This window comes from Spermophilus citellus (genome assembly GCF_964194105.1).
Source record: "Spermophilus citellus genome assembly, chromosome: 15".
Lineage (NCBI taxonomy): Eukaryota > Metazoa > Chordata > Mammalia > Rodentia > Sciuridae > Spermophilus > Spermophilus citellus.
Window position 1 is genome coordinate 92,720,390 of NC_138195.1, and position 12,176 is coordinate 92,732,565.

Sequence of the window (12,176 nt, forward strand, 5' to 3'; positions counted from 1 at the left end):
GATTCATAGATGGTTGAAAATAAGATGGTTATCTATAAAAGATAAATAGAAAGCATTCCCCATTTATATGGCTCTTACTGTTTAATTCTCATCAAAAGTGTTATTCTGGCTCTCAGTCTGTGCAACATACACAAGGTTATTAAATGCACTTTATGGATCATTTGTTTAATGTGACCAAACTAAAAATTAAGAAGCACATTACTCAGTATTCATAAAAATGAGTGTTTTAAATGGACAAATTCATACTCATTTTTGTATCTTACTTTAATGTAGAGCTGTAATGGGGTTATAGACGGATATTCTGCTTGGACATTTATAAGCCGATGATGCCTGTTGAATACCTCTTATAAAGATTAATATTTTTTTCTCTGTGCCCATTACCAGAGCATTAATCATCCTGGCTTCAGCCCTCACAACTGAGCATGAACAGATGTTAAATGGTTGGAGCCTGTAATCATGGGTCACCCTGCGGACAGGAGCATGGAAACAGGCTGGTGTGAGCAGCAAAAGCAGTGTTCTGGGGTCTGAGCCCACTAGGCTGCCTGCCCCTTCCCTGGCTGCCTGAGCCCAAATGCCTTCATTGCTCTCTGGGCATGGTAGATAAAACAAGGGCAACCGGGCTCATTATGGATTTCTTGCTGCTGTGCCTGAAGTTGGACTCAGGATCTCTGAGAGGCCCTGGAGTCACACACACTTGACGGGATGTCTGGTGGGAGAAAGCTGTGGCCTTGACTCCTAGGAGGAGAAGTTGCATCTGAGGCCGTCAGCATCTGCCTCCTGGTATGCCATTGGGCTGTGCTGACCTGCTGATGTGAGCTGCAGATGTGATTTAAAATGTTCTAATCACCACATTAGAAAAAGTCTGATGCAGTTGGTAAAATTAATTTCAATAATGTTTTATCTCAAATATCAAGGCAATATGAACTCAGTCTAAAAATGATTAATGACACAGTTTACATTCTTTTCTTCACATCGAGTCTGTGAAACCGAATGTGCATTTCACCCTCATTTCACATCTCTGTTTTGGTGCTACGTTTTCATCAGGGACTCATTCTTTGTACTTATCATCTGATACAATTTGCTGTTGTAAAACTAGAGTCACATGCTCAAGATGTTCTTAATACTTATTTCCAGTAACTAAATCAAGTATCACTTTTTACATTTGACTTTACACTATACCAATTAAAATTAAATAAAATCAAAATTCCATTCTTCAGTGGCACCAGCTACATTTCAAGTGCTTAGTGACTACCATGTTTGATAGTGCAATTGTGAACTACTAGTTTGCTTCGGCATGCTTTTAGCTGAAAGGGTTAATTGTGCACAATACTATGGGCTCCAAATTCCTTAATAGGACACCCATAGCACAAGAGTTAATAACAAGAATCAACAAATGGGACTTACTTAAACTGAAAAGTTTTTTCTCAGCAAGAGAAACAATAAGAGAGGTAAATAGGGAGCCTACATCCTGGGAACAAATTTTTACTCCTCACACTTCAGATAGAGCCCTAATATCCAGAGTATACAAAGAACTCAAAAAATTAGACAATAAGATAACAAATAACCCAATCAACAAATGGGCAAAGGACCTGAACAGACACTTCTCAGAGGAGGATATACAGTCAATCAACAAGTACATGAAAAAATGCTCACCATCTCTAGCAGTCAGAGAAATGCAAATCAAAACCACCCTAAGATAACCATCTCACTCCAGTAAGATTGGCAGCCACTATGAAGTCAAACAACAACAAGTGCTGGCAAGGATGTGGAGAAAAGGGTACACTTGTACATTGCTGGTGGGACTGCAAATTGGTGCGGCCAATCTGGAAAGCAGTTTGGAGATTCCTGGGAAAGCTGGGAATGGAACCACCATTTGACCCTGCTATTGCCCTTCTCCGACTATTCCCTGAAGACCTTAAAAGAGCATGCTACAGGGACACTGCCACATCGATGTTCATAGCAGTATTATTTCTGTTGTTTTAACAACTACCCCTTATTTAGCTGTGTGCTACATGCACACATGACATCCTTTAGTTCCCACAATAAACCTGAGAGGCAACAAACAACAGCCTCATTTTGTAGATAAGAAGAAAAATTGAGCCTCAGAGAGTTTAATCATCTTTCCTAAGATCTGAAGCCAAGATCTTTATGTGTACGGATGAACTGATTCAGACTCTCCCAAAGTCTCGGGAAATCAGGATTCTCAACTTCCAGTCAAGTAGGTTATGTGTGGATAGTTTATTCAAAATGTGTTTTTCTTTTAGAATATAAGACTTTTTCTTTTTTTGATTGGGCATCTGTTTTGGACCCAATGGGTCTGTCAGTGCTAATCACTGTGTAGAAATGACTTTCTGCCCTTAGGGAAGGGTATACAGGATGCCAAGTTGGGCCATCCATAATGCGACAGGGATTTCCTCTTCTTGAGCATTAGAAGCAGCTTCTCATGTTTTGAAGTGCTTCCCTGTAGGGGCGTGAGTAGGTGAGCATGGTGGTGCACCTTGCTCTGTGCTCACTGCAGACATGCATGTCTGTGTCTGTCTGTCTGTCTGTCTGGTGATGTACTTTTCTCAGTGTTATCATAACTGATAGTCTGTAGACTGAATTACAAAATAAGAGAAGATCCTCAACAACCTGAGGTTCTGAGATATTTGTGATAACTTCTGCTTTGCGGGAGGGTGACTGGGAGGCTACCCTATGGGTAGAGCCACTCTAAGGCGTTAGTTTTCTTTGTATGATGATATCATTTCTATTATTGTTTTAACAGTTTCCATTTAACTGACAGCAGCTTTGGGTCATAGACCTGTTTTTGACTCTAGACTCTTTAATTTGATACCATGTGCATGTGATTACAAATTTAGCTGAATCAATACACACGCACATGCATGTACTTGTGGGCATGCCTGTATGTGCACCCATTTTCTGTCATCCAGATTGGTTCGGAAAATGTTGGTGAAGCTGGATCCTCAGAAAGCTGGGAGAATACTTGTAACAGTGCGCCTGTCCTTCAGATGCCTGCCAAGGATGGAACTGCACTGCTGCAGACTGCGGGGCACTCCTCACCACTTAACAGGTGTAAATTGCTGTGGTTTGCCGATAAAATGCTAAATGTGGACCACAGTAAAGACTGGGCCAGCAAATACTCCAAGGAAGAGAGTATTGAGTACATGAACACACAGTGTATATATGAACCCCCCCACACACACACACACACACATACACACACACCCCACCTTCAGGTTCTGGTTTGTGTGCTGGGCTGTCCCTGTTACAAAGAATGAGGAGGTGTGTGCTGTCATAGGAATGACATCCCAATAAAGACAGACAGACCTTGAAAGCCCTCAGTATTTAATGTGGCCCAAGAAATGGACATTAGAGGCCTGCTGTTCCTAGATTGGTGTGCTGAGGTCTGCATATCACGGGTCACTAGTAGGGTGGATGGAGTGGCTCACGCCACCCCTGGCTCTTGTCTTCCTGCTGTCTCAGAGTTTCCTTTCTTCCTTTGTGGGCCTGTGGACAAGGTGTCACCCTGTCCCTGAAGGCTGCTCAAGATCCTGGCAGGGGCAGCGTCACCTCCCAGCACCTGGATGCTCCTCCTCAGTGGGTTGATCCTGTGGTCAGTGTGAATGGAACTCTGGTTGGGGGTTTTTGATGCAGCTGCTGGCACTGGGGCTGGGGGGTCCTTCAGGGTGGTCTTTCAGGATGGCATGGTGGATTGTGTTTTGCAAAGTCCTTCCTCAAACATTATCTCATTGTATCTTTGTAAGTAAAGTATACCTGTCCCCATTTCTTCACTTTATCTTGACTGGCCCTGGATGCGTGGGAACTGAATGATGAGATGCAATGGGATACTGGTCCATCAGAAAAATGACTTATCAGGGAGCTTAGTGAATGAAATGTCTTTAAATGTAACAAAGTGGCAGTGAATTTTCCAAGTTTTTTTTTTTTTTTAAATCAAAGAGAGGCTGGATAGCAACCAGGTGAAGCTAACGGCCCTTGGGGCAGGGTGGACATGGGTGTTCCTATCAGGTAGCCCAAGATGGTTGATCGCACCTCCCTGCCAAGATGAAGAGGCAGACTTGGCTGCCTTCACCCTGGAGTAATCCTGACAAATGAGACAAACACATTCAATTAGCGCCGAGCACAGTGCAGTCCACAGTGACCTGCCCAGCATGGTAGATGAATGGGGCTGTAAGAGATGGATTTAGGCCAGAACATCTAGGTTCCAGAGCCTGAAGGCCAGCTCTGTATGTTGAGAACCACTGATGGACCTGCCCTGGCTGGCAAGCCCTCGGGACCTGATCCCCGGCTAGCTTCAGGAACAGCCTTGCTAAGGGGGCTCCGTTGTTTCCTCTGAAGTCACATGGTCAGGAGTGTTACTGCCTGTTGTGTCCTAGTGGCTCTATCCACCCTCCTGCCCTACCCCCACAGATGCCTTGGAAATCCATTTGTTCTCCAGAATGTTGGCAGTGATATCTGATCAAGGGAACAGGAAGACCCAGAGCTCACCTCATGTTGAGGTGGGCAGAGAGGACACATTGGAAGATGTCGAGTGGGGGCCACGTGGAAGGGCCTGGCACGGCAGGGCTGGGCTGGGCTGGGGGAGGCTTTCCAGGGTATCTTTCTACCCACTGGGCTGGAGCATTTGGAGTGTTGTTCTTCCCTGGGTGTCCCATGCGGCTAGGACCAGCTGACTTAGAATTCCTGAAGGTGGATGGTATTTGTGGACATTGGAGTTTTATAGGAAAGATGTCAGGGTTTGGGGAATTTGTGGAAATAGCATATTCAGTGAATTCTCATTCTCAAACAAATCCACTCCAGCGAGGTCATTTCTTGCACTATTGCCCTTGGAATGGCTTTGTATCTGGGTGGCTCTAACACTGGTACCATGTTCTGTAGTAACCTCATGTTTTGGCTTTTTGGAGTACCTCATTCAAGTCCAGGGGGCCATGGTCCTCTCTCAGATGACTGTGGCCCTTCAGTCGGCATTGAGGAAGGGTTGGTGAAAAGGGAATTGGTACAGGCTTGGCTGAAACCAGAGTCCTGATCCCTCAGACAGCCTCATCCCTATACATGTGTGCCTCTTTCAGAGGCGTCCCCAGCAAGGCTGTCTTGGCGACTTGTCAGAGTATGTGCAGCCCTCACAACCTATGCATTGCTTGTGCTTAGTGTGATCATGAAGCCAAGGTGCAAATCCACATGTTCATATATTCAGTGGACACAACTCCTTCTGGAACAGTGGTATGGCTATAAGCTCTTTCCTAGGCTGAATCCAAACGGAATTCACAAAACAACTTGGCATGGGCTGCCCACACACAGTCCTTGGGGGACATGGAGTGGAAGGGTTTGTGTTACTGTGGATTCTTTCCTTCTTCCTGCCTGTGCCCCACTCCTGCCTCCACCCAGCCCTGCATTTCAGCGCTGCGTGGTCCTGGGGAAAGTTCTAAGTATTTCTGAACAGAGGGCTCACTCCAGTGTTGCCTGCTTTTTTTCCTACATAAAACTCAGGACCCATTTAATGTAAACCTGTGTGCCTATATTACTGGTGTTGGAAATCTTAAAATGTCTAATCCTAAGCACCAGTTTTTCATTGCTGCTCTCAGGCTTTGCACCTTTCAAGGAATGGTGAGGGCCAGGCTAGTCTCAAAAATGCAGAAATGGCACTGTGAGCAGGCCATGTTGGAAAATGGAAGAGGCTAGAGTTACATTGGATTTCCCAATTTGAAGAGAAAATTAGGAATTTTCGTCTTTGGTATCTCTATATTTGTTTCCTAATTGCTCTTCTATTTTCTAATGATCCTTTCTATGTTCCTATCTAAAAACAGGTGAAAGTCCAAACTCCTTTGCTGGGATCCTGCTCCCTGCCCAGCTGTCCTCCATGTTATAGTCATATTCCCCATAGTGGTGTCTCTGCCCCTGATTCCCATTTTCCTGTCCCTCTTCGGCCTACTTCAGGAAGCTGCCCTGGGAAGGGCTCTGTGTACCTTTAATTATCACTTTGCAGAGCGGACCTCTTCCATGTAGTCCACTTGCAAAATGAAGAGTCTCAAAAATCTGAAACTAGAATAATTTTTGTCATATGAAGTGTTTTCTTTTAATGTTGCAAATCAGTTAATTTATACAGAGAAAATAAGTAAAACCCAACATGTGTGCTTGTGTTTGTATTTATGTGCCCAAGGAGGGAAATATATATATGCCTGATTAAGTATGTTCTGCATGTTTGTGAGTTGTTGGGTCATGTCACATGTCTATTTCAGTGCACGGAAATACACACATAGATAGATGTGTGCATCTTTTAAAATTATCGACAGCAACAGAAAGTCTGTTCTCACAGACAATAGAAACTAGTTGGGTCCTTTGCTCCCTCCAGTTGTCTGTTTCCATGCTGCAGAACGTGATTACCAGTTGCTGACGGGGTGCACAGACTTCTAGCACACATGAGTTGTACCTTGGTGGCTCTCGCACTGACCAGCAACCCTGTTTCATATGTAGACTGCAGAGAAATCCTGCTTCCCATGATGACGGATCAGCTCAAGTACCACCTGGAGAGGCAGGAAGACCTGGAGGCCTGCTGCCAGCTGCTCAGCAACATCCTGGAGGTGCTGTACAGGAAGGATGTGGTGAGTGACCCATTCCAGCCTCTCTGCTGAGAAGTGATTCTTGACTCATTTAGAAAATAACGGCCTTCATTTTCAGTCTTAGCCTCTCTCTTTCTCTCTGTAGAGTTGCACCCGGAAATTACTTTTATTTATGTCTATATCGTGATTTTCACATTGCAGTGTTTATCCTGAATTGAAATTTGTTTTCTCTTTCCTGTATCTTCTCAGTGAAATGCCTCCCAAGGCCGAGTATGCAATCCTTAAGGTCAGATAAAAGGCTAAGAGTTGGCTAATTACTTGCATTCATACTTGCAATTCTTATTTTTATTAAAGTAACAAACACATGAAAAAAGTTGTTTTTTTAAACAAGCCAGTGGTGCTTTGAGAATTTCAAGAAGAGCAGATCTCTGCTCCACCACCATGGATAGCTGCCCCGATGCTTTCTTAGCTTGGGATTTTCTTTTGCAGTTTAGAACCGTGTGCTTATTCCAGTTACTTTTTCTTTAAATCAGAAGTTGGTGCAAGCATGTGAGGGAGTCACGTCCTGTGTCCCCATCCTCAGCACACTGTGTATGTCTGTGCACATGGGAGTGACACTATTGACTTAAAAAAAAAACAAAACACTTTTTAGATTTAGTTGGACACAAAACCTTTAATTAATTTATTTATTTTTATGTGGTGCTGAGGATTGAACTCAGTACCTCACACATGCTAGACAAACACTCTACCACTGAGCACACTATTGATTTTTCAGGTGTGTCTGGAAGGTGGGAACAGGACATTGCCTGTCTCTGCCCTGGACAGGGCTTTAAGTGGATCGGGCTTCTTCTGAGCTCTCTCCTCTGTGACCTGGATACCTTTCTGGGCAATACACACACACACACACACCCCTGCACCTGGACACCCTCCCCTCAAGGACTGACTCGTTCTTCCTAAGCCTGATTAAAACTCTTGATGAAAGAGATTAGATTAAATCCATCCCTGGGGACAGGGACCTCAACTCTTTCTGCCATTTCCTGTGGGAAGGTTTGGAAACTTCACCAAAGGCCAGCCTCAGTAGTCCTGTTCCAGGATCTTTGCTTTTCTAACTGGCCGGAAGGCTCGGTGAAGAGGCTGCAGAGCAGATCTCAGGGAGTGGGCAGTGGCTCTTCAGAGAAGGGCCCAAGTGCACATCTGACCAGACCAGTTCATGGAATGCGATTAGTTACACACCAAATAAAAGTGAATTCTTTCTGATAGAGAGTTCCATGTGGTATGATTTTTAGATAATCAAAACTGACCCTCAGCTGGTGTGCAGAGATGCTGTTGTGTGGGACTGTTGAGGTCTGGGGATCGGGCTTACCCAGCAGCCTGGGTTGTTGTCTCAACATGGCCCAGTGTGTGAGTTATTGGAGGTCTAACCAGGGATCATAAACATTATACGGTTTAAATTGATTTCCTTTTTGTTTTAAGGTTTGTGTAAATTAAATTACAATTATATGAGATTTAAAAAAATTTTTTTTTTTAGTTGTTGATGGACCTTTATTTTATTTGCTTATTTATATGTGGTGCTAGGAATCGAAGCAGTGCCTCACGAGTATGAGGCAAGTGCTCTACCACTGAGCTACAACTCCAACCCCAAGAGATTATTTTAAATAGACTCTAAGAAAATGTTGTGAGTTTTCTTTGTGAAGGCTTTTGCCTTTGACAAAGACCATTTCTCATCTCATTAAGGTTTATAATTATTCACTTTTTAATTTAATCAGTTTATTTTTTGGACTGGGAATTGAACCCAGGATACTTTACCACTGAGCTATATCCCCAATCCATTTATTTTGTTTTTAAACATTTCTATACAGGGCCTTCTTAGGTTGTTGAGGCTGGCCTTGAACTTGCAATGCTCTTGCCTTAGCCTCTTGAGTCTCTGGGATTGCATGCGTGCACCACCATGGCCAGCAATTGATTTACTTCTTATGGGGTCCATGGATCCAGTGACCACAGGGGGGCTGTATGTCCACGGTTGTCTTTGGTGTTGGTTTTCACTGGTGTGTCTTCCTCCAGGGGCCAACGCAGAGGCATGTGCAGATAATCATGGAGAAACTCCTCCGGACAGTGAACCGGACAGTGATTTCCATGGGGCGGGACTCGGAGCTCATTGTAAGTGCCCAGCCCCATGTGCTTGAATACTTAGGTGTCGCTCAGAACATCTTCCTGGGAGTGTCACAGACTCCCCAGCCCCGGGTTCATCTGGTCCTGTTCCAACTGCTGTTGGAAGATGAGTTAATTTTTTTAAAACATAGTAAGCAGGGGGGACACAGTGTGGCGTATGAGATGTTCTCATTTCCTGATTCCAGGGAAAGTGTCCGAGCTGGAGGCTAGCACTCACCATCTAGGGACAGAGCATTTGGTGCATGGTTCGCCATTACTTGCAGAGAGAGACGTGGATTTTCTTCTAAGTCCTCAACCTTCTGGCTGTTTCTTTCTTTATATATACATTTAAGGTGCCATTAATAAAATTTTATGAAGCATCTTAAAATGTAATGGAGGTACTCCAGTTTAGCACTTTTATTGTCTAGTCCAGTGTATTAAGGGTGTTGCTCTTAGGCCACTTAGTCTGTGTGGAAAACTACTTTTCTAAGAATAGTTTAATGATTATTTAGACAGTCTTTCTATGTTCATATCATAGTACCTTTTTTCCAGAGTTTATTGGCACCCCCTGCCCTCCCATATTTTTTAAAATTAATATATTATACTCATAGATAACAGTGGAGTTCATTTTGACATATTCATAAATCCATGTTCCATAATCAGCTCCATTCCAAGCCCTTTCCCTCCCTTTCTCTCCCTTTCTCCCTCCGCTGGATCTTCTTCCTCTACTCTTCTTCTTTCTATTTATTATTTTTTACATTAGTGCATTATAATTTTGCATACAGGTGGGACTCACTGTGATACTTCTGTCCATGCACATGGCATAATTTGGTCAATTTCATTCCTCAGTTGCTGCCCTTTCCCATCCTGCCTCCCACCCTACCCTGTCCATTATTCTTAAATTTTGTTCCTTAGGCAAAAGATCCACACATAGGTCTTGTTAATTTTTTCATTTCCAGTGCCCATCAGTAAACTCACCTTGTTGAATGGCCTTTCAAAAAAAAAGAAATAACTAAACAACTTCCTTAATCAAAGGACAGAAAGGCTGCTAAGAGTCTTACTGGCCACCAGACAGGGCACTTGGTCTCTTGGTGTGTGAGCTGGGTTCCTTCTGCAGACCCAGGGTACAGAGCAGTGAGGTGGAGCATGTGTCTCCTTTAGGTGCACAGCCAACATATAGCACTGGGCTTGTTTTGTTGTCTGTGGCTGGCATCCTGGTAAAGGATGCCCGTGTAGATGAACCCCAGAGAGTGTGGGCCAGCCTACATGCCTGAGTGTTTCCATCCAGTGAAGTAGCCCAGTTTATGTCTCAGAGTTTCAGGACTTGCTCTGCCCAGATTTTCCTTTCTTTTCTTTTCTTTTTTTTTGGTACCAGTGAGCCACATCCCCATCCCTTTTTGTATTTAGAGACAGGGTCTCACTGAGTTGCTTAGTGCCTCTCTGGTGCTGAGGCTGCCTTTTGAACTCATGATCCTTGTGCCTCAGCCTCCCGGGGCACTAGGATTACAGGTGTGCACCACGATGCTGGGTCAGAATATCCTTTTTAAAGTCTATCTCATTTGAGTTTGGACTATCACAGGTAGGAGTTAGGAAATAAATTGTTTCTATATAAATCACTTTGTTGTATACTTTTTCATTATTACATTATGTAACTTTGCTTCCTCATGCTCCTCATTAAGACTATTCTTTTCTAGAATCTAGAACACCTTTGTATGCTTAATATTGAGTAGGGAATGAAGCCCATGGCCAGGGACTGGGGCAACCCCAGGGCTCCCCTGAGGTCTGGTGGTCCCATACTCTGTGGTCCTGCTCCAGTACACTCTGACATGCTCCCAGGGGACCTAGGACAGAGCTGAAGGGAGAGTGAATGGTGTGTGACTTGAAGCTGATCTAGTGTGCCCTCCTGCTCTGGTCCTTCCTGGAGTGGCACTAGGTTCACACTGGGTGAGGGACCGGCTTGTTTGTATGTTCAGATGAGGGATGGCAGGTGTGGATTCAGGGGGTGATGAGGTTGGTCCCCTCTGGTTAGGGGCACAGTCCTGCTCTGGTTAGGGACATAGTGTCTTGCCACTGCTAGGAGGCCACCGAACTGCCTCTTGTCGGAACCTGGGACCTTGTGCATGCACTGCACTTCTGAGCTCCATGGCTGTGGCTAGGGACATTATCCTAGCTGTGTGCTCCCTTGGTCATAGCCTTGTGGCCAGCAGTTGAACGGGGGAGAGAAGGGTGAACAGGAAGCCCACGAGGATTTGGATGGGTACTTTGGAATGTGGGGAGCTCGTGATTTGTGCTCACATCTTGAACAAAGGCAGAAAGCAGTTTGCAGAGCATGGCATTTCCTCTGAGACCTTGTGATTCTGGGTGTCTTTGGGAAATTTCTCCTTTCTCAGTCATAATGATAACAAGGACAACAACAGTAGTAATTATTGAGCATTTATTGACGTGCTGGGCACCACATAACTAATGGGAAGACTCTCATTTAATTTTCGCCTTTATCCTGCATATGGCAACTGCAGCAAATACCCCCATGTGCATAGAGAAATGGTTCCGAGCCCTGCAGCTATGGTGGCAGGACTTGCGTGGAGCCTGGGTTTGATGCCCAAATTTTCTCCAAGTCTCTGCTGTGAGACTGAGTCAGGGGGTGCTGATGGGTGTGGTCCATCTCAGCACCATCAGAGAGAATAGTGAATTGTTCCCTGGTCTCTGCCCTTGTTAGGAGTCAGCTGTCCAGGAAAATAAGCCCCCTTCTCTTTTCTACCTTGAGTAGTTTCCATAGGGTCAAGCCCTAGGGGTCTTCTGGTGGTAATACGGCCAGGCCAGGAGTTGCCTGCTCATCTAATGAAGGGCAAGGATGCCCTGGGTTGGAGGTACCATGTGTTCTCAGGAGCTCTTAAGGTGAACCTTTGCATGTTCTGAGAAGCAGCTGAGACACCAAGGTCCCACCCTTGGCCAGTAGTTGGCCGGGACCCAGGCCCACCCCACAACCCTGACCTTCTCAAAAAGAAGTCTGTCTCCTGAACCAGGAAGGGGATTGAGCTCTTCAGGAGGCCCCTCCCAATTCCAACATCTCCAATATTTATAAAAAGACTTCTAAAGTTCTCTTGAATTTATCTTGTAAAACTAAGCTGTCATGGAACAAATCTTGAAAAGATATATTCTGAATGAGCTGAAATTATTTAATAAGCCATGACAACGTCAGGATATTTCAGGAAGGACTTTCACCATTTAAAATTTTGGGAAGGGTCTTTCTGTGGTTGAGTACCCTTCTGGTGTCAACAGAGAAGCAGGACTGGAACCCTTCCCCTTTGAGTTCAGCATGTTAGCCTTGCCCTCTTCATTTGCCTCTGACCAGGGTAGATGCATTAGCTTCTTAATGTCACCGTTGTTGCTCTGTGAATTTAGATTAGAGCAAGATCGGGACAAAAAGATCCCTGACACGATGGACAAAAACTT

The 12,176-nt window shown here is 44.6% G+C and overlaps 1 protein-coding gene across 4 annotated transcripts in view; it reads left to right on the top strand.

Moving 5' to 3' along the window:
* The window catches only part of DOCK1 (dedicator of cytokinesis 1), a 458,484-nt gene that overhangs the window by 176,786 nt on the left and 269,522 nt on the right, over positions 1–12,176 (top strand). For all 4 annotated transcript variants that reach the window (XM_081267092.1, XM_081267094.1, XM_081267093.1 and 1 more), the window contains exons 26-27: positions 6,490–6,617; positions 8,637–8,732. In XM_081267092.1, the coding sequence (XP_081123218.1) occupies positions 6,490–6,617; positions 8,637–8,732 (224 nt within the window). The remainder of the gene's footprint in view (positions 1–6,489; positions 6,618–8,636; positions 8,733–12,176) is intronic.